The sequence below is a fragment of the Danio rerio genome, chromosome 9 (genome assembly GCF_052040795.2).
Source record: "Danio rerio strain M-AB ecotype USA chromosome 9, GRCz13ab, whole genome shotgun sequence".
Lineage (NCBI taxonomy): Eukaryota > Metazoa > Chordata > Actinopteri > Cypriniformes > Danionidae > Danio > Danio rerio.
Window position 1 is genome coordinate 10,547,802 of NC_141029.1, and position 26,541 is coordinate 10,574,342.

The following is a 26,541-nucleotide window of genomic DNA, read 5'->3' on the forward strand; positions in this document are numbered from 1 at the left end:
TGTTCCAAACCTGTTTGACTTTCGGAATCACTGTGAAACTGGGAAAACATCTTGCAAATTGGGAATTCCTTTCAGAACTACATGGATTTTGTCCTTTGTTAAAGGGGTAGTTCACCCAAAAAATTAACAATCTATCACCATTTACTCACCCATCTCTTGTCACATCTTACTTTTTTTAAACCCTTTTTTATAAGAGAGTAACACAAAATCAAAGATATATCAGAAAAAGTCAATAAAGTTACAGATGGGTACAGAAAAGATTAGGGAGAAAAAGAAAAAGGAAAAGACATTTGTAGTGTTATTTTAAAACAATATATAGTGTTGAAGGTAAAATATATATATATATATATATATATATATATATATATATATATATATATATATATATAATAAATGAATGAATGAATGAATGAATGAATGAATGAATGAATGAGTGAATGAATGAATGAATTAGTTAATTAAGGGGTGAGGGGGGCTGTTTACTAAATCTTTGTTTAAAGCAGGGGTGTCCACACTCAGTCCTGGAGGACCGGTGTCCAGCAAAGTTTAGTCCCAACCACAATCAGACACACCTGGCTAATCAAGCTCATACTAGGCTTTCTAGAAACATCCATGCAGGTGTTTTGAGGCAAGTTGAAGCTAAAATCTTCAGGACACCCCTCCCTCCAGGACACCCCTGGTTAAAAGTGAGTTATGGATAATTCTTAGAATTGGATTCCATCTTGCTTCAATTCAATTCAATTCAATTCAATTTAATTTAATTTAATTTAATTTAATTTAATTTAATTTAATTTAATTTAATTTAATTTAATTTAATTTAATTTATTTTAATTTAATTCAATTCAATTCAATTCAATTCAATTCACCATTTAAGCCACAATTATCATTGTTTTAAAGCAACTCTGCAAAAGCTGCAGGGAAACCTGTAGCCATTGACTTCCAGAGTATTTATTTTTCCAAATGTAGATGTAAATGGTTACAGGTTTTCAGGCATCTTCAAAATATCTTCTCATGAGTTCAATATAAAATAAACTCATAAAGGTTCACAACCACTGGAGGGTTAATAAATAGTGAGCAAAGTTTCATTTTTTGGTGAACTAACCCTTAGTCATACATTAGCAACATTTCCACTGTCCTACCTAAAGCGAGCATGCCAGTGTGTCCTGGGCCAGTCACAATTCAACTTCTCGGGCCTAATCGGGCCTTGTCTGGGGTTCCTCTGGACTAACAGCTGTCCTTGATTGCCTTGACCTTAAGCAGGCTAGATGGGACTTTGTGGCAGAGGTGGAGTTTGCCTAAATTAGGTAAAGAGGGTCATTTTGCTAGGTGTTAGACAGATTAAGTACACCCTTAAAAAATACACACAATTTTTACTAGTTCAGGAAATGTTAAAAAAGGTTTAGGCACAGTATAAAGCCATTAAGATTCAGAACGGTCAGATTTTTCCCCTCTGGTTTGATATTATGGAAAGAGTGTTGGGTCATCATCCCTATATTAGTGGAAAGACTACATGATGTCAACTAATGGTACACTTGGTGAGTAAACAAAAATAATGAGTGAAATACATTAGAGTAGGAGTTGGCATTTCTGTTTGGAGTTTGCATGTTCTCCCTGCGTTCACGTGGGTTTCTCCCGGGTGCTCTGGTTTCCTCTACAGTCCTATAACATGTGATACAGGTGAATTGGGTAGGCTAAAATGTCCAAAGTGTATGAGTGTGGATGAGTGTGTGTGAATGGTTCCCAGAGATGGGATGTGGCTGGAAGGGCAACCGCTGCGTAAAAACATGCTGGATAAGTTGGTGGTTCATTCTGCTGTGGCCCCAGATTAATAAAAGGACTAAGCCGAAAAGAAAATGAATGAAGAATAAAAACCCAAATTATGCTCTTATTCAACCGGTAATTTGAAGTGTGGACTGTTGAACACTTCATGCACGCAACAACTTTTCATGCACTCAACATTTGGGACGGAGCTAAAGTAGAAACGTCCAGGTAGGTGTGTTGAGGCAAGTAGGAGCCAAAATCTACAGGACACTACAACCAAGTTTTGGCAGTGGGAACATCATGCATTAGTCTATATATATATATATATATATATATATATAGATAGATAGATAGTACTGTAACATGTCATTTATTAATTTCATTTGTTTCCATCTTGATTGTTTCGTGATGGTGCTCTTTACCTACTGTGTGATTTGATTTTCTTCTTCCCGGGCGGGCTGTGTGAAGTTTGATTCAGGGGACATACTTAGGGTAAGCTTTGTGCTGTGATCTATAGACCCTAAAGATTAAACATGACATGATTTTGCTGCTAAAGTTCTGAGGCTATTGGTCCTGGATGGCCAGATGAAAGCCCTGGTGGACACTGGCCTAACAGTGGAAAAGCGCCTAAAAATTTCCAGACTTCATTGGAAATCTTGTTAATGAACAAACAGCTCTTGTGAATCAACTCAGCTTTAATTGAATTGATTGGTTCTGTTCACAGCTTAGTGTTCATTATCCTACATTATCCTGGAACAACATGAGGCTGAGTACACAGGTCTTTCATTTTGGGGTGAACTAGGCTTTTAATGCGACTGATACAATAGAGTCAGCACAACTTCACTTGTGTTTTTTTTTCTCTCTTTTTTTCTGATGTAAGAAAAATCACGGCAAGAAAATGTCAAAGTCCTCCATCTGGTCCGTGGAATGTCAGCCACCTTCTTTTAAATGTCACAATTTTCACGACGGCCACTGATCCAAAACCTTTGTCCTTGCAGTCTTGCACACATGTTTTGTGTACGCTGCAAATTTCATCTTCTTTAATGCCTGTTACTCCTTGTCTTTTATTTTATTTTTTGAGAATCCAAAGGGTGCCTCGGAGAGATGAACATTTGAAAATGTTGCACGTAGTCCAGCTTGTGCTTTGAATGTACAGTCAGAGAGAGAGATAGAGAGAGAGTGAGAGAGAGAGAGCATGATCACATGTCCACATCGCCATCATAGGCCAGAGTCAAGGGCTTCTGTGGTGGAGATGCACTTTTACTCTGTTTGGATGGTTTGCTGTCGTAAAGAGGAAGAGAAAGGGAAGATCAATGAAAATCATGAAAAGAGAAATAATATTTTCTTTGATCTTTTGAAAGGTCATTGTACTATAAAAAAAAGAAACTGTTATAATCTCTGGCATTGTCTGCACTTGATACAGTGTGCTTAAGCTACTGCCGACAACAGGGTAAAAGGACGAGTGCAGACTAAAGCAAAGGTTCTTTATTGGCTTTGATGGTTCCACGAAGAAGCTTTAACATCTACATTTCACAGAAGCTTCTTTAAAGTGAAAAACATTTATTTAAATACTTGCAATGTTCTTCGCTCTGACAAAGAAATGGTTTGAGGACCATTAGACAGTTCACCAAACTGGTTTGTGTTTCTCTTTTCTGTAGAACTCAAGGTTGATATACGGACAAGGTTGGACAAAAGCAGCCATTGACTTCTTCAGAATATTATGTTTTGTGTTCAACAGAAGGAAGGAATTGCTAAAAGTTTAAAACCACTTTTGTGTGAGTAAATGCTGAGGACATTTTCATATTTGAGTGAACTATTGCTGTAAATCAGGGGTGCCCAAACATTTGCTTATGAAGGGCCAAAAACCAAACTTGATTAAGAGTGGTGGGCCGAAGGTAAATATACAGCTGCAATGTTCATTTCCTAATATATTAATATATATATATATATATATATATATATATATATATATATATATATATATATATATATATATATATATATATATATATATATATATACAAAAAATACTTTAATCATATTAATAACTTTTTTAAAAAAATTTTTATAATGGACATCTTACAATAAAAGTAAAACAAACACAGTTATCACACAATAGTGATCAATGCTGAATACACAAGTCAAGCTACACCACCTTGTGCATTAAAACATTATCACTCCAACCTTCCCATCATTCCAAATCTCTATTCAGATGGGATGGCAGGCCATATCAAAGGTTACCATGGGCCAACTTTTTTTATTTTGTGCATCTTTGCTTTAAATGTTTTTTGGGTAGCAAAAAGAGTTCTTTGAGTAATGAACTTCTTCACATTACAAAACGATTTAGTCATCAAGAAAGGTTTCTTTTTTTAAAGACATCTTCGATTATTATATTGAATGATATTTGTTCCATAACATTGTCTGTATAGGTTTTACAGTGCAAATGTTAACAATATCATAACTATATGCATATTAACGTTTTAAATGGATTATTATTATTATTATTATAACCTTTATTTTATCAGGAAAGACACATTGAGATTAAGAATCTCTTTTACAAGAGTGTCCTGGCCAAGATTAGGCAGTACAGTACATGTCACATGGGTCTAACCAACACAATCTCATGCCAATTCGTAACTTTTTGATTTAGTGGCTCATTTGTAAAATTTTGCATGATTTGCCCATCCCCCCAATGACGGTTGGGTTTAGAGGTGGGGTTAGGTGCCACGCCTCCTTTTTTAAATCTTACAATATCGTATAACGGAACTCTAAACTTAAAAATTAGCCACTAAACTGACAAAACTTAAAATACTTGCGTTTAGTTAACATAAATCACACATTGACAAACAAAATATTCAAAACATCTACAAGCCTGTGTTTCAATTTCTAAATCATTTTTACTCTTTTAAAAAGCATTTAGTGAAATCAATTCTTCAAATTGCAACTTTCTTTGTAGATTATTCCATGCAAAACGTGCTGCGTATTTAATAGCCCCCCCCCCCCCCCCCCATCTCAGTCTGCACTTTAGGAACAGACAGTAAATAAATATCCTGAGATCGAAGCCCATAGATAAGGACTGTTTTTTTTTTTTTTTTGTAATTCTGGAGATATGATGGGAGTAAACCCAATATAAATTTGCTTCTAAACATGAAACCCAATATGTACATGTTTTGAAAACACCCATTTATTTGCGGCAGTGGTGTGCATTGATACAGTACTTACTGCTATGCAGTCATGTCAGTCACTCATAACTTGAACTTCAACTTAATCCTGATATAACAATTAAGCTCATTGTTTAAACAATGTTTCGAGCTTCTCAAAATCTATTATTAGAGTTCCACCAGCTGCCAGTGCTGCTGTCTTTAATTGTACTACAACTTATGACCACAAGATGGCAGCAACAAGTAAACACAGGTGCATCTCACTGCATCTATATGAAATCATCCAAAAGTTCATTTATTTCAGTAATATAATTCAAAAATTTCAACTCATTAAATAAATTCTTTACACAATCTGATATTTCAAGTGTTTCTTTCTTTTCATGTGGTTAATTATAGCTTACCGCTAACGAAAACCCAATATTCAGTATCTCAGAAAATTTGAATCAGGTATTAGTGCTTTTGGCAGTGTGGGCAGTTGCCAAGTCTTGCTGGAAAATGCAATCAGCTTCCCCATAAAGCTGCTCAGCAGAGGGAAACACGAGACAACGTCAGTGGTGTCTTACCTGGGTTAAGTACAAAATGCACTGGGATGTTGGTCAGTGACACAGAGTCCTATTTTCAGATGAAAGAAAATGTTGCATTTCAGTTGGATATAAAGGTTTGGTTGAAGTTAGCAGGTGCATCATCAGGCTCAGTGTCAGCACAGCCATCTACCTGAATGTTTTAGAGCACTTCATGCTAACCAGTTTTACGAAGATGCTGATTTAAATTTCCAGCAGTACTTGACACCTGCTCACACTGCCAAAAATACTAACACTTGGTTCACATTTTCTGAAATACTGAATTTTGGGTTTTCATTATTGGCAAGCTAATTGTGAACCATGGTATGCCTGTTTTTATTGACCAGCAAATTTGCCCATCATAAAACTCAGAGAGAATCTGTAGGGTGTTGTGAAACACAGAATATTGAAGGCCACTACCCACATAGCAAAATTTCTCTGGCCCAGCTCTGGCCCACACAATCAGGTTTTGCTTGGCCCACATGCCGCAGTGAATTACGGTACATGACTGGACCAAATCTGGCTTCCAGACAAGGGCCAAACACTAACCATATCTGGGCCAAGTCTCAGCCAAGTTAATAACTCATAACTGGGCCTGAACTGGGCCAGATAGGTTGGTGTGTCACGATTGCAATGAAATTGATAAACCCATGGAGTGATGCGCTTTAGGCACACTATGGGCACGCTTTTTCTCAAAGTGACCTGATTGGTAGAATTTTTTTTCTTTACTCAAAAATGATTTTAGTGTATTTTAAATGTGGGTCAAGACTGGCCAAACTTACATGGCCCACTTATCAAATTTTTAAATCTGGGCCAAATACTACGTTTTTCATCTGGCCCAAATCTTGTGTGCCGCCTTACACTGCAAAAAATGCTTTTCTTGCTTAGATTTTTTGTCTTGTTTCTAGTCTAAATATCTAAAAATTCCTAAATCAAGAAGAATTTTCTAGACAAGCAAAACACATTATCTCGTTTTGAGAAATAATATGCCAATATTAAGTGAGTTTTTCCTTAAAATAAGCAAAATAATCTGCCAATGGGGTAAGCAAAATGATCTTACATCAAAAGAAAAAACAAGATTATTTTGCTTACCCCATTGGCAGATTATTTTGCTTATTTAAAGGTAAAACTCACTTAATATTGGCATATTATTTCTCAAAACGAGACAATGTGTTTTGCTTGTCTAGGAAATTCTTCTTGATTTAGCAATTTTTAGATATTTAGACTAGAAACAAGACAAAAAATCTAAGCAAGAAAAGCATTTTTTGCAGTGTAAAGACGGTGCCACCTCTGCCAAACCCGGGCCATGTTTGGCCCACATGCTGTATGCCAGTGCCGGATGAATGCCTGCTGTGCCAGCTTTATGCCAAATCTGGGCCAGAATTCTTTGCTACTAGGGTAGCTTCATAATACTTCAGCAGTGCCACAGACTAATCGACTCACTTAAGTAATTCATGCAAAGGGAGCCCTGAACCAGGTATTGAGTGCTGTACAGTATGTTCTTACTTTTCTGTACTCCAACATTTTATTTTTTATTTCTTAAGTAATATTTATAGTCTTAAGTAATATGCACATTTTCTGAGATCCCAAATCCTGGCTTTTCATTAGCTGTAAGCCATAATCATCACAATTAAAAGAAACAAACACTATACATATATCAGGCTGTGTGAAATGTTTCTATTTAATATATGAGCTTTACTTTGTGAATTGAATTACTGAAATAAATCAACCTTTTGATGATACTCTAATTTACTGAGATGCACCTGTGTCTAAAAGTCAATCTGTGAAGTGACTAAACGACTAATGGCTGCTTTCAAACAGGTACTCTCCTTCTAATAACTGACAAGTGTGTTAAAAATGGACAACATACATACCAAAACAGAAAGGCCACAGCAATTGTGAATAATATGACAATGAATCCTCCAGCTGTTAACCCGTAGACCCACAGCTTTATTCTTCCATCTGCGTAATCAGAAGACAAGGGTGTGACCAACAATGAAATGTACAACAAGAACATTTCTATTCCGTGCTGATTCCTCAGAAACAGATGGCACATTCATGCTGATGCCATTGAACCTGAGGAAAGTGTTTCACCATCTTCCAGAGGTAAAGATGAGGTGTGTGTCACAGAGGCATTACGATGCTATATAACTGATATGACAAGGTCTTAGAACAGCTCTCAGATAAAAGACTAAAGACATCAGTGGTGAGCTTCTCAGACCTGGATCCTCTGAGACGCACACAATAGATGATGCAAAACCAACTCTTAGGAACAGAAGATTCTGCTAAGCTTTGTAACACTTTATAATAATTTTTATTCAGCCAGAGAAACTCATCGTTGGATAGAGAAATGGTGTAAGGCCCTTACAAACCCTTACAAAGTTTCATTTTACTGTACTTGAATGGTATACTTTAACATGGGAGAGGCAATGAAACATTATGAACAATACCTATACACTTTTGATTCAGTTCACCTTCTTCATTTTAACTGTTTAATCCAATATCATCAAATATCTCAGAATTTATGATTCATAGTTGTATCTATGTAAAAAACTTTCTTTTACAGCTTAAAAATACATGTTTTTATTAGCATATTATACAGTAGTCAACCTTGGAAATGGACCATAATGCATTTAAAAATTGTCCAGTTTGAGGACACATTTAAAAAAGCTGATAATAATCCACTTAACAGAAGTTAACTACTGTATATAATGTGTATTGACAATGGCATTTTCCTCAAACCCATTCTGAATAATTCCAGTAAAACCAATAAAACTAGATATTTTCAAGCAGTCTCATTAGTTTTCAATAAATAACCCCATAGGGCGAGGCAGTGGCGCAGTAGGTAGTGCTGTCGCCTCACAGCAAGAAGGTCGCTGGTTCGAACCTCGGCTCAGTTGGCGTTTCTGTGTGGAGTTTGCATGTTCTCCCTGCCTTCGCGTGGGTTTCCTCCGGGTGCTCCGGTTTCCCCCACAGTCCAAAGACATGCGGTACAGGAAAATTGGGTAGGCTAAATTGTCCGTAGTGTATGAGTATGAGTGTGTGTGTGGATGTTTCCCAGAAATGGGTTGTGGCTGGAAGGGCATCCGCTGCGTAAAAACTTGAAGGGACTAAGCTGACAAGAAAATGAATAAATGAAATAACCCATAAAATAATAAATAGCAGTTAGTTTAATTGTAAAAAAGTCTCATTACATATTTAAATGTAATATTTCATAATCATACAGCTTTTACTGGACTATGATCAAATAAATGCAGTCTTGGTGACCATAAGAAACCAACTACAAACATTAATATTTCATTGCTGAAAATTGTACATTAAATAGAAGTTATAAACTATATTATAATAAAAACAATAAATGTTATACAAGCTTTATATTCATTCATTCATTTTCTTTTTGGCTTAAAGATGATTTATACTTCTGAGTCAAGCGCATGTGTATGCTCCTGCGCAGCCTGCAGGCGGTCGCATAGCCCTCGCTGTGGCCGCCGCTGACGCGCACCTCTCCAAAAATGTAACTACACGTCACAACGATGCATAGCACAAGCTCTGTTATTGGTCAGCTTGGTATCACTAATGAGTGTGAGAAGGACCGAGAGCCGTGCGAGCCCATTGGAGCGAGTATCTACAAGTGTCGAGTCTCGTGAACGAGCTCCAGATGGAACGATTTGTTTCGTGTTTACCTTAAAATCAAAGTTGTTGTACGTCTGCAAGTTCCCGCTTCAGAATTAGTGAGTTTGAGCCACTTGTACATTAGGGTGGTGTTTGAAAAAACAAAACACCCACAAAGAAAGTCAACACAGAGGAACATAAAAACCTGCTGCCAGCTAGCGTCAGTGGCTCAGTGGTTAGCACTGTTGCCTAACAGCAAGAAGGTTGCTGATTCGAGTCCTGGCTAGAGATGCGCGGATGGCGGTTACAGCCGCGGAATCCCGGGCGGATGACGTGACGAAAAATAAAATTTTAATTAAATTCGGGCGGGTGGTGGGCGGTTGTACTGTTTTTGTACACATAGCTGGCGCACCAACGAAAAAGCCTAGGACTGACTTCACAGAATGAGAGGAGGAATCGGATACACTAATTCTGGATGAAGTACAGAAGTATTCCTTTACAAACTTCTGTATAGACGGATCAGCAGAGGAAAATCTACTTTCCTTTTAGGAGAAACAAGGCCAGTCATTCCCACGACTACAGCTCCTTGCCAAGAGAATTCTATGCATTCCAGCAACAAGTGCTGCGAGCGAGCGCTCCTTCAGTGCAGCAGGGCGCATTGAGGCCAGGCGCTCTCGTCTGAATGTTGAAATGTTGTGTCAAAATGCGTTTTCTATTAGGCTACAATAATAGTAAAAAAAATTGTACAGTACAGTGCGTTTAATTTAGGCTATTTATTTATTTTTGTCCCTGTGCGCCAATTGGACACGGAGTTCACTGCTGATATTCTGAGAGCTTTATAGGGGTGCTTCTCATTTCTTATTTGTGTATCCTCAATTCCTTTCCTTGCTTTCTTTCCTCGTCTTTCCACCCCTATAGGATGCGAGGGAAGGACGCAAGGAAAAGACTCAAGGACCGAGGAATTGAATCAAGTTAAACGACACGTCCTCGTATTGTTTAGCGTCACTTCAAAGCGTCAATTAATGCTGGATTTGACTTGCACGTTTGGATTAACTGCATGTCATTAAAGTCATTCTCTATTTTCTAATAATCAATAAAGAAACATTCATTTAATAATAAAAAGGAATAAGCCATTCAAATAAAGAGATCAGTCAGCAGATGGCGGGCGGGTGCGGTTTTAAAATTTGGTCGAAAATGTTAGTGTGGATGGATGGCGGACGGATGATGAGTTTTGTGATGCGGTTGCGGATGAAATAATAGCCCATCCGCGCATCTCTAGTCCTGGCTGGGTCAGCTGGCATTTATGTGACGAGTATGCACGTATTGTATGACTGTGTATGGGTGTTTCCCAGTACTGGGTTGCAGCTGGAAGTGTATCCGCTGCATAAAACATATGCTGGAATAATTGCCAGTTCATTCCGATGTGGCGACCTCTGAAATTGAGACTAAGCTAAAGGAAAACGAATGAATGAATGAATATTAATTGGTAGGATTTCAACCATACATTTTCAGTGTGATTTGCTCATCTGCGGTAGGTTTAGGGGGCTTTGGGATGGCTTCCTTTAAACAAAAAGTATGAATTCATACGATTTAACCACTTTTCTGACAATAATAGTTATGCTTCCTCATAAGATCCATCTGGTAATTTTTAGAATTTTGTCCCTCTATCTGGATCCTGAATCTCACACCTCCAGGTAACCTGACGGCACACAGTAGTCGAAGCACAGGCTGCTAAATTCACTTCTAATCAGAAATGGCCTCTAGCCAGCAATAAAGCAACTCTGTCTGTCAAGTTATGGGCAATACAAATCACGCCGTTATGAGACTCTGTCCAATGCAGCTTTTCTCATAGCTCCAATAGGGCATAAACAGTGAGGCATTAAACAGAGTCCTACATCAGCCAGTATCTGGAGTCTCATAAAGGCGTCCAGTGATTCTGCTATAACTCAAAGACACACTCTTTCTGCAAACTTCTCATCTGCATTTCAAATACCTGGGCCGAGAGGCTGCAGGGACCACTCGCCGAAGAAGTCCTGGATTTGAGTCGTGCCTGGTCTTAATCTTCCTGAGCTGGTCTTCACATCGGCCTTCTTGTTGTCGGTGCCTGGGGTTTTGGTGCAGTAGTCCAAAAAGCCATGTGTGGTCATCACTTCAGTATAGCCTCTCTCACAGCCACACACACCACTCTGAAAAACACAGGGGATGCAGCTTATATTCTTTTCCATCCACCTTTTCCTGTATGCGGCTACTGGTCACTAACTTCACATTTGGGAAACTTCCATTCAAATGAACTAAAACAAGTCATTTCAAATAGTAAGTTTGTGCTACAAAATAATTCACAATCACTGGGAAAATTGGGTCAGGTTTTGAGCACTATTTTCTTTTCTTTATTAAAAAGAAGCTTGTAACTTTTTATTATGTTAGTGTCATAAGCATGTCTACTTTCCAACAGATTATTTTCTCTTTGTATGTCCTACATTGCAATAAGTAAAGTTTATTTATAAACTAATTTCGAGAGGATATCATGCTTATGATTGACCATGGCTGGACCTGCATTAGCTAACACATGATTATCTAATCAGACGATTGCTAAGTCACTATAAAAAGCACTAGTCTTCATACTACAATTAACTTAGTCTTGAAGAACCTCTCCTTCCTCCCCTATTCTTTAACCTTCTTCCTAAATTGGGCAGCACATCAGCTCAGTGGTTAGCATTGTTCCCTCACAGCAAGAAAGTCACCGGTTCTAACCCTTACTAGGCCGTTAGGTCGATATTTCTGTGTGGTTACATGTTCTCCCTGGGCTTGTGTGGGTTTCCCCTGGGTACTCTAGTTTCTTCCCAACGTTCAAAAGACATGTGTCATAAGTAATAAGTAAATTGACTAAAGCAATTTGGCATCATAGTCAAGTTCCTAGCCAACTGTATTTTTCCCTCATGAAGCAATTAGTCATTAGCCACAAATAAGCAGGGGAGTTCTCAAGATCTACCTTAGCGCCATCTCCTCCTTCGCCCTGCAAACAGGAGGGAGCCCAGGGTTCGAGGATCTTTTGAGCTCAGGACTCTGTCCCAGGACAGCATGCCAAAAACACTTTATAATCAATCATCGGCTAAGTGTGAACTCTTGAATACATGTTTATAAAATCACTGTGAAAAGACTACAGGGTTATTTGTTGTCTGCTAAAAGTGATTATTTTAGTCACAATTAACAATGTACAAGTTTCTTTTTACTATTACATTTCTGAACTAAGAGATGAATAATACCCCCACATTGTACTCAGTTACAAAAAAGTGATTCTTTACAGCTTCCAAGCCTACCATAATTTATGCAAACACCACGGGTGCAGGAAAAACATGGATTTTCTAAAATTATTTTTTGTTTCACTTTAATTGAACAGTCTGTAGAGTAGGTCAGACCTATATTCCACTTTGTCGTGTAAGTTTATATACCTTGCATGTGGCAAACAAAATCTTGAATCTTGAAACAGTACACAAGAAACACTAATGTGAAAGAAGACTCCAGCTTCAGTGCAACTTAAGATCAAACGGCATCTCTTGAGGCATGACGATGATTGGTATAAAAAGCTGTTTCAATTCGTTCCTACTTTTTATTCAGCAGCAAAAAAATTTAAATAAAATAAAATAATAAACAAATAATAAATAAAAGTGTGGGTTGCAGTGAAGCAACCCAGCAAATAGTTTTGTGACCTGAACGTAGACATTGTGGCTAAAACAAGGCTAAACTTGGGCTGTCAGCGAAAACCTAAAAGATGTTCAAGAGTAGCTCAAAACTAGACTAGTCGTCAAATAGATTAGACAGACTTTATATGTGTTGTCATTCATTTCTGTTTATTTGATGACTTGTCTAGTTTTGACCTATTCTTAGACGTCTATTAGATTGTCACAGACAGCCTAAATTTAGCCTTGTTTTAGCCAAGACAACAATGTTTAGACATCTATTAGACTTAATAAAAAATAAATAAATAAATGCATGCTGGGAATTATGAATGGAGGCTGTAAATAAAAGTTTAATACTCACTGTTGTAAAGGAATAATTTATTTAAATCTATTTCCTGATTATATAATCAACTCCAGACTATCTAAGATGTACAGTTGAAGTCAGAATTATTAGCCCCCTGAAAGTTTATTTTTTCCCCAATTTTTGTTTAATGGAGAGAAAAATTTTTCCAACACATTTCTAAACATAAAAGTTTTATTAACTCATTTCTAATAACTGATTTATTTTATCTTTGCCATGATGACAGTAAATAATATTTTATTAGATAATTTTCAAGACACTTCTATACAGCTTAAAGTGACATTTAAAATCTTAACTAGGTTAATTAGGCAGGTTAGGGTTAGGGTAATTGGGCAAGTTATTGTATAATAATGGTTTGTTCTGTAAACTATTGAAAAATATATAGCTTAAAGGGGCTAATAATTTTGACCCTAAAATGGCTTTTTAAAAACTAAAAACTGCTTTAATTCTAGTCAAAATAAAACAAGTAAGTTTTTTGCCAGAAGAAAAAATATTATCAGACATACTGGGAAAATTTCCTTGCACTGTTAAACATTGATTGATTGCTTGCTTGATTGATTGATTGATTGTTTGATTGATTGTTTGATTGTTTTATTGATTGATTGATTGATTAATTGATTCATTCATTGATTCATTTATTCATTCATTCATTAGTTTATTCATTAATTCATTTTCTTTTCGGCTTAGTCCCTTTATTAATCTGGGGTCGCCACAGTGGAATGAAGTGCCAACTTGTCCAGCATATGTTTTACACAGTGGATGCCCTTCCAGCTGCAACCCATCTCTGGGATGTCTGTTAAAAATCATTTGGGAAATTTAACATAATTTTAAAAAGAAACAAAAATTTGAAGGGGGCTAATAATCCTGACTTGTACATACGACTTTCAAACAAAAAGGTATTATACTGTGTTTGTAGATAGAATAAATTAAAATATTAGTTGTAGTAAAATGGCCGACCCTTTTTTATTTACAATTGAAGACCTTTAGTTATCGGCTGAGGTTTGCGGATAACCTTGAAATGACCGAAATATGAATTTTGAAGCATGCTTTTTTCTTTGACATTAATGAAATATTTTTGAGAAATACAAAAAGATGATCAATATTATATTTAAGAAAAAAGTCTTAATGCATGTACAGTATTTGCATGTAGTTGCATTCAGTGCACTGCAAGTGGCAGTCAGTGTACAGCTTTAACAGCTTTCATCCACTGTTCATTTTGCAGATTTTACATATGGATGAAATTATTCCTTTCATCATTACATTAATAGCACTAACTAACGATCATATGACGGAATATATTCTAGTTTTGTCCTGCTCTTTACAGTGCACTGTGCTGCAACATGCAGATAGACATGGTACACACTGAGGATGTGATGTGTTTCCTTTGATTACCTGCTTGCAGTGGGAGAAGGGTTTAGTGCAGGGAGGGTGACAGTGGCGCACAGTGGTTGGCCGGTTCTGTGGAAAGCAGCCCCCTTCCAACAAGAAACAACAGAGGTAATTATTGCGATTTCCCTATTGATAGCCAGATGAAAGTGCTGTCACACCTGATTAATGACTTAAAGAACCCATCACAGCTTCTGATCAATCAGAGAAGATTGTAATTTTGGAATAGAAAATTACATGTCAAAACATCAGGGACTAATACTTGGGGTTCGGTCTTTTCTCAACCAGAAGAGATTACCTCTCACAGCTTATATTTGCCTGAGACCATTCCATACTCAGATAAGATCACCTTCCTCTGTTATTTACAGCACTTTGAGCAAACTGAAAGCCTTCATTCCCGTTCTAAACGTTCAAGTGAAAGCTTGCCATCTGGAGAGTTCATTTCGCCACAATCAAACCATGCTTTATAACATTCGCTTCCAGACAAGGGCTAGTTTATTGACGACGTCTGTTGAAATGGAGGGAGAGAATGGGGAAAATGTTGATTGTGCTATTAAACTGTCCAACACAAGGTCTGCCACATTCACACTACACATTTTCAGCTTAACGCTTCTGGGGTTAGGGTTAAAGAGTTATTCACACAAAAATGAAAATCATGTCATTATTTACTATGCTTCATGTCAATCAGCACGCTTTAACTTTCACACTTGAGTACAAGAGGAGAATGTATCTTACAGGGATCTACAGATCAAAAGAGCATTTGTTTTTAATGTTTTTAATTTTTACATTTTTTTTTTTTGGGGGGGGGGGGGGGAGATAAGCAAAGAAAATTAGACAAACTATATCAAAATTAGGCAAAATAATATTTCAAAAATTTGAAAGGACAAGAGTAGATTTTTTTTTTCTCTTTAAAAGTCCAAACACATAACCAAACATGTTACAAATTAACTTAACAGCATTTCCCAGGCCAAATGTAAAAAATTAAAGGTAACACTTTATTTTGATCGATCTTTTGAGTATTAGTGGACAGTCTGCTTAATATCTGCTGATACTGCTCCTTCAACAGGACATTTGATTAAAAGTTGCAGTGACTTTATATACATATTTTTGTTGTGTTTTTTGCAGATAATATACAAACATATAAATGTATATAAAAAATAGAAGTCCTATCAGCAAGAGATGACATCAAATATATAGCAACAACAAAAACAAGAGAACTGCATAAGTATTACATCAAACCAAAACTCTTCTACCCTGTTCTAAACACCATCCCTCCCATCTCCCACCCCTCCCTGTTTCCTGAGGCCTTCAATAGGTACGCAAAGATGAATCAAGACACAGAAAAAATAAACCAATTGAAAAACGATAAATAAATAGATAAATAAATAGATAAATAAATAAACAAGCATTTAAATAAATAAATAAATAAATAAATATTATTTATTTACAAAGGTATATGGTTAAATATAGAAGGAAGTATAAAGTGAATATTAAAGTCTCTCTTTCTGCCTTTTGAAATTGATGACAACAGGTCCTGAGATGTTAAGGTTCTCAATGACAGACAGTATGGGATTCCATGTTTTGTTAGAGTTCAGTGATCATTTAAAACAATGTCTCAGATTCTCATGATAGATGTAATGTATAACCTCCCTAATCCAGTGTTCTGATGATGGAGGGGACACATGTTTCCATTTTAAAGAGAACTGCGTGCGTGGCAATGACACAGCGTGTTGATGTTTGTCTAGTTGGGGTTGGAAGATAACCTAAAGCTGCAGTGACTCTTAAGGCAAATGCCTTGTGCAGATCCAATATACTGATGCACATCTGTTTTTCTCAGCTTATGTACATTTTCTTAAGACATAGCATTTGTTCTGATGCTCACTCAGATTGTTTTTTATTTAGTTTTGAATGTATTGGTCTACTTAAGAAAAAGCTTAAATGAAGATGAGTGATTTAAATGATTTATAACACTTGCGAACTTCATGATGATGCTGTAATAGTTCAATTGTTCAATAAATGGGGTGTGGTGCATCATAAACTACTTTGATCTGTTAAGACCACGTCATTCTGCACCAATGCAGACACTTTATCGGGGTTTGTTGGATCATCATGTTCCCCTGGTGGTGTATTTTAAAGCCTATTGAATCTGTGTTTGTAAGGCCATAGGATGTCTGAGAAATTACGTGCTGTTCTCTGGTGATTGCCCATGTTTATTTACATCTATCAGGGTAGTGTGAACTGGCCATTACACCTGTTGTTTTTGTCTAGATTGCATGGATCATAACTTTTCTAGTTTGCCTCTGTTTTTAGCCTTTCATTATGCTTGCCGTTGGTCATTTGTTTGCTACTGTCACTAATAAAACAGAATATGAATTCCAATTATGATGAGTCTTTGTGACACAAGTATAGGCTCACTTCAAGATGTGAACAACTGAGAGAATTCAGACTCTGAGTGTGCCAGAAGAGCTGCTGCTTTTGTGTAGTTTGTGGCTACTCCTTGGAAAATGAATGGATGGAAGATTCAGCTGCAGGCAACATTTTTTTGGTGAGACACGGGGAATAAATTATGTGTGACCCTCACACTGCATTATGGGTCATTTATAGCTATTGACTGTACAACGGTTGTACATTCATTAGTTCATTGTGAGGGGCATTGAGCACTCGATTGCCCATTATGTTTTCAGACCACTACAAATGGCTGTCCTTTAAAGAATGCCCTAGTATCTTTTCGTTTCCATTCAACAAGCGTTCACAGCAGCTGTCAATAATCCAACTACACTAAAATACAGTGAAATGGTTGGTATGAATTAATTTTAAGTCTTAGAAATCATATAAAGCTTTGTGTGAGAAACTGTTGACATCTTTTCATTCAAGTACTTTTCATATTTAGAAAACGTCTTATACTCATGAAAACTCCATTTATTTAATCAAAATCTACAGCGTTAACCAGGTTAATTAAGTTAACTAGGCGAGCTATGACAATTAGGCAATTCATTGTATAATGATGGTTTGTTCTGTAGACTATCAGAAATAAATATAGCTTAAAGGGGCTAATAATCTTGACATTAAAATGTTTTTTTTTTAACTGTTATTTTCTAGCCAAAATAAAACAAACAAGACTTTCTCCAGGAGAAAAACTGTTATCAGGCATACTTTGAAAATTTTCTTGCTCTGTTAAACATCATTTGGGAAAAATAAAAAAAAATAAAAGAAAACTCAAAAATGTGAGGCAGCAATATTTTTTTCAGTCTAGTAAAATATTGTGAAATATTATTAGAATAATAACAAACTGTTTTCTATTTAAATGCATTCTATGTCATTTATTCCTGTAATAGAAATAATAATTTTAATCATCATTATCCTTTAATCCTTCAGAAACCATTATCATATGCTGATTTATTACTTAAGAAACATTTCTATTAATATTTATGTTGAAATCAGAAATATTTTGTCAGGTTGAATGTTATGAGAAAGTTTTCCATCCAAGAAAACCATTTATTATACTTTATCTATGTTATTAATGGCAGTTTTGTTAAACTGAATGTATCCTAAGTAAATAATGTACTCATAAAACTCATTTCTTACAAAAAAAAAAAAAAAAAAGGTAGAGCTGTAGCAGATTAGGTTAACACTTTATTTTGATGGTCCATTTGAGTATTAGTAGATTGTCTGCTTAATATCTGCTGATACTGCTCCTTTAACAGATGTTTAACTAGCTATAAGAAACTGTGCAAGTACATGTCAACTTACACTAACCCTAGCCCCAATCTAACAGTCTACTTATAATCTAATGAGAATTAGTTGGCATGTAGATGCAATGTAAGTTAAATTCAACAAATGGACCATCAAAATATAATGTGAGCCAGATTAGAATTATCTTTAAAAAAATCAACTGATATTTGATCTGTTGGTTACTGTACATGACTTATAAAGACTTTATAGTTCTTTTCCTGTTATTTTGTGCAGTTTGACAGTCTCTGGTCTCTACTAACTTCACAAGATTGTTCAAAAAGTCTTGCTTTTTATTTCACTGTAAAAAAAAAAAAAAAAAAAAACAGCACACAAGTTTTGGCGCGACATGAGGGCAGGAAAATGATGACAGGATTTCCACTGTCTCCAGTCTTTCGATCACGTGGAGTCGACAGCTCTTTTGATTATCCCTCTGTAAGAGAATTCAGTGCAGGGTATTTGTCATTCTCTGAGTCTGAATGTAAGTGGTGGTCTACCTGTCACATTGACCCCGTCAGACCGCTGGCACCACACTGATCTCTCGTTGTCATTCCAGGCACTGGTCCTCCACTCGTAACTGTGACATTTCCCTCCTGCCGCCCCACAGAGACACAGAGACACTCATTAGATCTACAGCGAGCAGTCAGCTATGATAATAGCTGAATGCAAATATGATATACTGATGCAGGCATATACAGCCCTCCTAATCATTTTGACCTCTACTCTATATATACATAATACTGTATATATACACAAATAATCTACTGAACGAGCGTAAATGCATTTAGACCCACTAAATTACAGTTATTGATTGTGTTGTGTCGGTTTGGTGTTTTGGTTTCTTTTTCTGATCTGATGAATGGGGTGTGACTTGAGAGCACACCTAATGCTCGTCATTGCTTTCATTTAAACCTGCTGTGAGAATTTGTCAAAGCCACTGCTCAGACACCGCTTTGGGATTAGCCAGATCCACACAACATTGTAGCCTGATGTTTTGTTTGGCATACACTATTTCTACACTGAAAACCCTAATAAATTAACTGGACTAAAATAATTGAGTAAACTCGTTGCCTCAATTTAATCAAAACTTGCATATTTAAGTTTATTTAACTTGCTGGTTTTGTAGACTATACTTAAATTGTTCAGTTTACCAAACTTAGTACTAAAGTTTGGTGAACTTAACAATTTAAGTATATTCTACTTAAGTACTAAGTCTGGTGAACTGAACAATAACTGAAATACAGAAAATATAGATTTTATGGCATTTCATGCTGTCCAGTCTTATAATCTTAAAATATGAGCAAAATAAACTGTTTTGTCATCACTTTAGACATTACACCATCATTCAAATACTAGCTCCAAAGTGATGTTGGTGAATTAGTAATGGTTTCTGCTGTTCTGACGTCAGCTGCAGATGTGAATGAGTAGTGGAGAAAAGTAGTGCCTCATAAAAAATTATTTTTAGACTCTCTGTGTTTGATTTCCTTTTTTGATCTGCATGATTATATATATATATATATAAATGTATTATTTAAATGTATTATTTTATTATTAATTGTAATAATTATTAAATTAAACTACATGAAATCAAAACATTTTTTCCCTTTGCAAAGTATTATATTTTTAAAAGTAATTAATTTATTTTAGGTGATGTTTATTTAATTTAGGTCAACTATAATTATTCTGATGGATTATTGGTGCAAATATTAATTATTATTATTATATTAACATATTAATTTCAATAAATAAATGAATACAATTAAAAACCCAAAAAAAGGTAATAAATTGAATAAAAAAATGCCTTAAAATTCTAATAATCATTGCTGATTTATTGCGTCGTTTGAAACCATTGAAATTAAAGGTTGTTCACATTCCAAAAAAAAAAATTAAAAAAATCCGTTTTAAAATCATGTTTTCAGGACTGACTGTCTGTACTTTTAGTTTGTACATGATGAAATGTAGTATTGTGTGAGAGTCTCTACTGTGTCTGTTGGTTGTTCTAGCAGTGATGTAAGCATCAGAAAGATGCCAAGGGACTTTCTCATACACAACTGAGAGCCGTGCAAAGACAGAAATTAACTTCTTGTTATACTGCTGAAATCACAATGTGCATTCGATTACAAGCAGAAGACATCCTATTCATTCATGCTTTATCAGAAATTGCAAACTTGCACACTCATTCAATAAAGTTGTCACATTGGTAACAGTCAGAGACTGAATCAGTTTGAGCAAAGGGGAGGACAGGGCACAAACTTTCTCACATTCCACAAATCCACATTAGATTCAAAGATTTATTTTTCCTCTTTAAACTAATTTCACACTTCTCTGATGCAAATTTGTGTTATTTTATAAAAAAATCAGTGCATACTTGATTATTGCATGCCCCATAGATGGCGTACATTCTAACATATGTATGATTATATGAACCAGATGTTTCTGAGCTCATCGAAAAAAAAAAGTCAATAACATAAATTATCTTTTTCTTTTTTTAATAAATAATGATGATTTTTTAAGAATTAAAAATGAACTATTTTTGTTCTCTGTAACACTTTGATAACTAGAACTAGAAAATACAAAATGTTGGTTTTGTTATACTAGCATGGGTGGGAATGTTTCAACTATGTGTGATATGACTGCTGTAACCTGCATTAGTGCATAATAGATAATCATAGATTGAACACATTTAGAATAATTTAGTTTTAATTCAGATTAAAACTGATGGATACTTATTCCACCAATTCTAAGAAGAAAAAAAATATATATTCTAAAAATTCATACATTTAAACATTTAGATATAAAGGAATACATCTGACATAAACATTTTATTTTTATCAATGACTTAACAATTTCAACCTTTAATGACAAAATAATATAAAGAGTAATTTTTTTATACTTTGACAGAACGGGGTTTTCATACACGCAACATATTATTCTTAAAAGTCTCTGCTGGTACCTTTGCAGGGCCTGGTCTCGAAAACCTGCTGAGGGCAGCTGTCCTGATTGTCCAGCACCTGAATGACAACAGCTTGTGAACGTGCCTGACGCCCCACTGTCTCGAAACTGCGACCCTCCAAACACGTGAGCTGACAGGAGCTCCACAATGACCACTCCGTCAGGTGACAGTCTCCTGTACATCAAACAACACAAGCACATTTAAAAAAACTAAACTAAAAGATCAAACATAAAAATAAAAAAAACACAGATTACATACGATAAGCAATTAAAACTCTAAAAAGCATTAAATTACTAAGAAATCTAACAATGCAAATAACTAAACAATAAAGAAACTTAAGCAACAACAAAAGATGAATAAATACTGTTGCCACATAAATATTACTAATGTACAGGTAACAACACCATTAGTGTTGACATGATTAAGGATTTATGTACATTCACCGGCCACTTTATTAGAGACACCTGTTTAACTGCACGTTAATGCGAACTTCTAATAAGGGGAAGAAAGGCGATTTACGTGACTTTAAATGTGGCATGTTTGTTGATGCAAGGTGATTATTTCAGAAACTACTGGGACTGATCTACTGGGAGTTTCATGCACAACCATCTCTAGGGTTTACAGAGAATGATCTGAAAAAGAGAAAATATCCAGTGAGTGGCAGTTTTGTGGGCACAAATGGCTTGTTGATGCCAGAGGTCAGAGGAGCTGATAGAAAGGCATCAGTAACTCAAATAACCACTCAGTACAAGGTATGTAGAAAAGCGTCTCTGAAAGCACAACACGCCCAACCTTGAGGCAGATGGGCTGCAGCAGATAACCACTCTGGGTGCAACTCATGTCAGCTAAGAACAGGAAACTAAGGCTACAATTCATGCAGGCTTACAAAAATTGGACAATAAAAGATTGTAAAAACGTTGCCTGGTCTGATAAGTCTTGATTTTTTTGCTGCATTATTTGGATGGTAGGGTCAGAATGTGGCATTAACAACATGAAAGCATGGATCTATCCTTCCTTGTAACAACGGATTAGGCTGGTGGTGGTGTAATGGTGTGGGGGATATTTTCTTGGCAAATTTTGGGCCCATATATACCAACTGAGCATTGTGTCAATGCCACAGCCTAATTGAGTATTGTTGCTGACCATGTCCATCCCTTTATGAACACATGTACCTATCCCACATTCAGCAGGATAACGTGCCATCATCTCAGACTGGTTTTTTGAATATGACAATGTGTTCACTGTACTGTACTGAGTTCAAATGGCCTCCATGGTCACCAGATCTCAATCCAATAGAGTATCTTTGGGATATTGTGGAACAGGAGATTCACATCAAATCTGCAGCAATAGTGTGATGCTATCATGTCAATATTGACCAAAATCTCTGAGGAATATTTACAGTAACTTGTTGAAATTAAGCCATGAAGAATTAAGGCAGTTCTGAAGGCAAAAGGGGGTCCAATTTTGTACTAGCAAGATGTACCCAATAGCCGGTGAGTGTATATTTAAACACAGATAGCTTTATTTTTGTCTGACACTTATCTATAGCAACAGAAAAAAATCAGTTTTTTTTAATTGGTCAGAATAAAATATTTATATATTTGAATAAGTTTTCATTTCATCCAATCAATTTTTCTAAAATATTGATTATCAGAACCTATTGATTTCTTCACTTTTACCTAAACTTTGCTGCCTATGTAACAGATGGTTTTATATTTATAATGAATGTTATTAGTAGTTTGTGAACAATTTTGTAAACAACCACGATAAAATCAAAGAAACCCAATCAAATATGACAAGACTGATCAGATTCTCCTGTCACATTTATAATAAATGAGCCCCTCTTCAGATACATTTAGCACTTCCTCAGCTGAAGGTCATCCATCACTGACCCTCCTCATCCCTCAGTGACAGGCGTCCCGCACCTGCGCACCCCAGCAGCAGATCTCCAGCCATGACGTCCTTCTCATTCTGCGGCCAGGATGGCTATTAGACACAATCTGTGCACCCAGGCATCTCATTATCCATCATCTTCATGAAGCCACTCTATTTTCATCCCTCACTGGAGCTGCCCAAACATATAATACAGCAACACAGCACACACCATATGCCATCCGCTCAAACTCGCGCTTCTTTTGGTCCCTAACTCTAACATCTATCTCTTTCTCTCCTTCCAGCAGCTGTTCTTGCCTGCAAACATGCAGCGAGTTTACCAAATGGAGACCAAGCTCGAAAAGAGAAGCAGAAGCTGGGATAATACAGGTCAATGGTAGCCTGAAGGTGAAATGTATTCACAATGCTTGTGGGCAAGCAAGAAAATGGCGTTTTAATCTGAAAATGTCCTTTTTTTTCAATTGTTAACTTGGTCATTCACACTAGCAATGTTTCCATCCACCTATTTTTAATGCCCATTTTGGATATACACATAAAAAAACAGTTGATGGAAATGCCAAAATGCTCATCAATTAAAAAAAAAATGTATAAAAACGTCTGCACATAACTGAGCAAGATAAACTTTTTATTCGAGAAGAAAAGATGGGCATAAACTATGATGGAAACACTTTTACAGAACAAATTCCAGTATGCCCATTAAAAAAGTCCTCAAAAGAGAGCGTGTGATAATAAAAATGTGTGTAAATGGACAAACAAGCAGGCTGGGCACATTGAAAAACATCTGAAAAGATGATTTGGTCGTTCTAAAACTCCTTAACCATTTCAATATTAGTGTCATTATATTATTGAAAATCTCTAGCGTCTCACGTCTTCAAAGACCACCACGTGTTCACTGTGAGCTGGCATTGTCTTCTGAGGTGCAAGTCATTTATTAAATAAAGAAAAGATTCACGCAGCTTCTCATACAACAGCGATTCCATTTTTACTGTTGATATTTGGCGCTAGTTAATCAGGAAATGGCAATTTTGTTCTTTTTAACTCAGTGGATAGAAACACTGCTTTATTGGCATGTCTTTTATGTCATAATCCAGTTTTGTGCATAAATTTAATTCACATATTGGGATGGAAACATAGCTACGGACTGCTTTTGTCCCTGTACTCTGCATGGAATTTAGGCCTGTTCACATTAGTGCGTTTTCGTTTGTTAAAATGCATACTGTACAAAATGATATGATAAAATGCCAGGACAACAAATGTTTTTCTGTTACTTAATTCTTGATTGTAAGTAACTTAAAACTATTTTAAATGAATCAGATTTCAACAAAATACTTTAAGATATACAAACAGGGCTTAAAATTAACTTTTTACATAGTAGCTCTGGTGCATAGCAGAAACAACGATCTAACTAATGCTATGATGACTAATTAATATATGTGCAATAATTCCAAAACAAATGTCTAATAATTATAAAATATTAATGATGACAATGATGACAATAATGACAATGATACTACTAATAAATTACATTCCTCATGATCATGCTGCCTTGAATGTGCTGGAATGCAAGTTACTGTATCTGCTATAAAACGTCCTACAGTTACATTATGAAAAATAAATATATGGTTTGCATTAAAAAAAAAAAAATCAAAAGCAGAACAAAATACACCCCCCCCCAAAAAATAAAAAAAATAATAAATAATAAATACGATAGTAGTAAGGTAAAACAAAACATAAATCACAAAAGCTAAACAGCTCCCCTATAAATGAACTGAATGAGTAAATGTAAAAAAGTCAATATATAAAAGAAGTGGTAACACCAGTGTTATGGTGAATCAGTGGTGTACCTGGGCAGGGGACAAAGCACGGCTGCTGCAGCTCCTGCTCACTCTGCTTTCGGAGTCTGTCTCCACACTTATCGTCCTCGAGGGCTTCAGAAGGGTTTGGACTGTCCGGCCAGTCTGACCAGTGCTGTACACACGTCAGGTTCCTCTCCCTCGTGCCCTCTCCACATTCAGCTCCCTGCACAAAACCACACGCCGCACTCATTAAATGTAGACAAGCTGTGGCCAGTTGAGCAGAGGATCTTATTATAGTGACACCTCTCACTGAATGACTGACGTCTGGGAGTGAAACATGCTGCCGCATTTATGATCAACTCTGGCCTGATCATACAGCACAAGGGGAAAAAAATTTTCATTTACTAGAAAAATATCTTAACTTTAGAAAAATGCTTTTGAAGAATGCTGCTGTCAGGATTCTGACAAGAACCAGACAAAATCAGAGCACATCACACCTGTCCTCAGGTCTTTACGCTGGCTCCCAGTTACATTCAGAATAGATGTGTTATTACTTGTCTATAATTCACTAAATGGCCTAGGACCTCAATACATTACAGATATGATCACTGAATACAAACCTAACAGATCACTCAGATCATTAGGATAACGTAAATTAGAAATTTCAAGAGTTCAGTCAAAGCAGGGTGAATCGGCCTTCAGCAACTATGCCTCCCGCTGCTGTAATCAGCTTCCAGAAATGAGCAGATATGCTCCAACATTAGGCACATTCAAATCAAGACTTAAAAAATAACATCTGTTTAGCTGTGCCTTTATTGAATGAGCACTGTGCTACATCTGAAAGATCACACTATAATGTCTTTCTTTTCTTTTTCATTCCTTTAAAAGCCTGTTTTAACACATTTTCATCTGTTTTTATTTGTTTTAATGTTTTTGTTTTTCTTGTTTCTTTTATTCTTGTTTATGGAAAGCACTTTGAATTACCATTGTGAATGAAATGTGCTATATAAACAAACTTGCCTTGCCTTAAATTGATTCAGTGAAGTGACATTTGTCCTATTTAATACATATTTATAACCTTACACCATTGCTTATTAATTATATCCATAAATAGCTAAATAAACAAATAAACAAACAAACAAACAAATAAATAAATAAATAAATAAATAAATAAATAAATAAATAAATAAAATTAAGATATAAAACCAATCAAATTACTAAAAAACACATCTAACTAAAATGAAATTTATTACATAAGAAACCAAATAAATAAAATAATAGATTAATAAAATAATTAAAACAATCAGATAGTGATTAAAAATGTGATTTAAAACAGCAAAAAAAAAGAAATGTATAAAAACAAGGTTTAGGTTTTGTTGTAAAACTAACTTATTTTGTGAAAGAAAAAAAAAAAAAAAGCGCACACTCATTTACACACATACACTACGGACAATTTAGTTTATTCAATTCATCTACAGCACATGTCTTTGGACTGTGAGGGAAACCGGAGCACAAAGAGGACTAACACCCCAACATGGGGAGAACATGCAAACTCCACACAGAAATTGAAAACTGACACACTTAAACCAGTGCCGTTTTTGTTGTGAGGCAACAGTGCTAATCGCTGAGCCAATGTGCCACTTGCTAAACAA

The 26,541-nt window shown here is 35.8% G+C and overlaps 1 protein-coding gene across 3 annotated transcripts in view; it reads right to left on the reverse strand.

Annotated features, from left to right (window-relative positions):
* Window positions 1-2,438: 2,438 nt before the first annotated feature.
* Window positions 2,439-26,541, reverse strand: part of thsd7ba (thrombospondin, type I, domain containing 7Ba) — a 435,675-nt gene continuing 411,572 nt past the window's right edge. For all 3 annotated transcript variants that reach the window (XR_015499198.1, XM_087267488.1, XM_087267487.1), the window contains 7 exons: window positions 24,938-25,112; window positions 21,201-21,374; window positions 18,745-18,840; window positions 14,525-14,607; window positions 11,088-11,280; window positions 7,357-7,444; window positions 2,439-3,042 (listed from right to left, as the gene is read on the reverse strand). Coding sequence is in view for 2 of the 3 variants with exons in the window: in XM_087267488.1 (XP_087123614.1) it covers window positions 2,961-3,042; window positions 7,357-7,444; window positions 11,088-11,280; window positions 14,525-14,607; window positions 18,745-18,840; window positions 21,201-21,374; window positions 24,938-25,112 (891 nt within the window). In the remaining variant the exon portion in view is untranslated. The remainder of the gene's footprint in view (window positions 3,043-7,356; window positions 7,445-11,087; window positions 11,281-14,524; window positions 14,608-18,744; window positions 18,841-21,200; window positions 21,375-24,937; window positions 25,113-26,541) is intronic.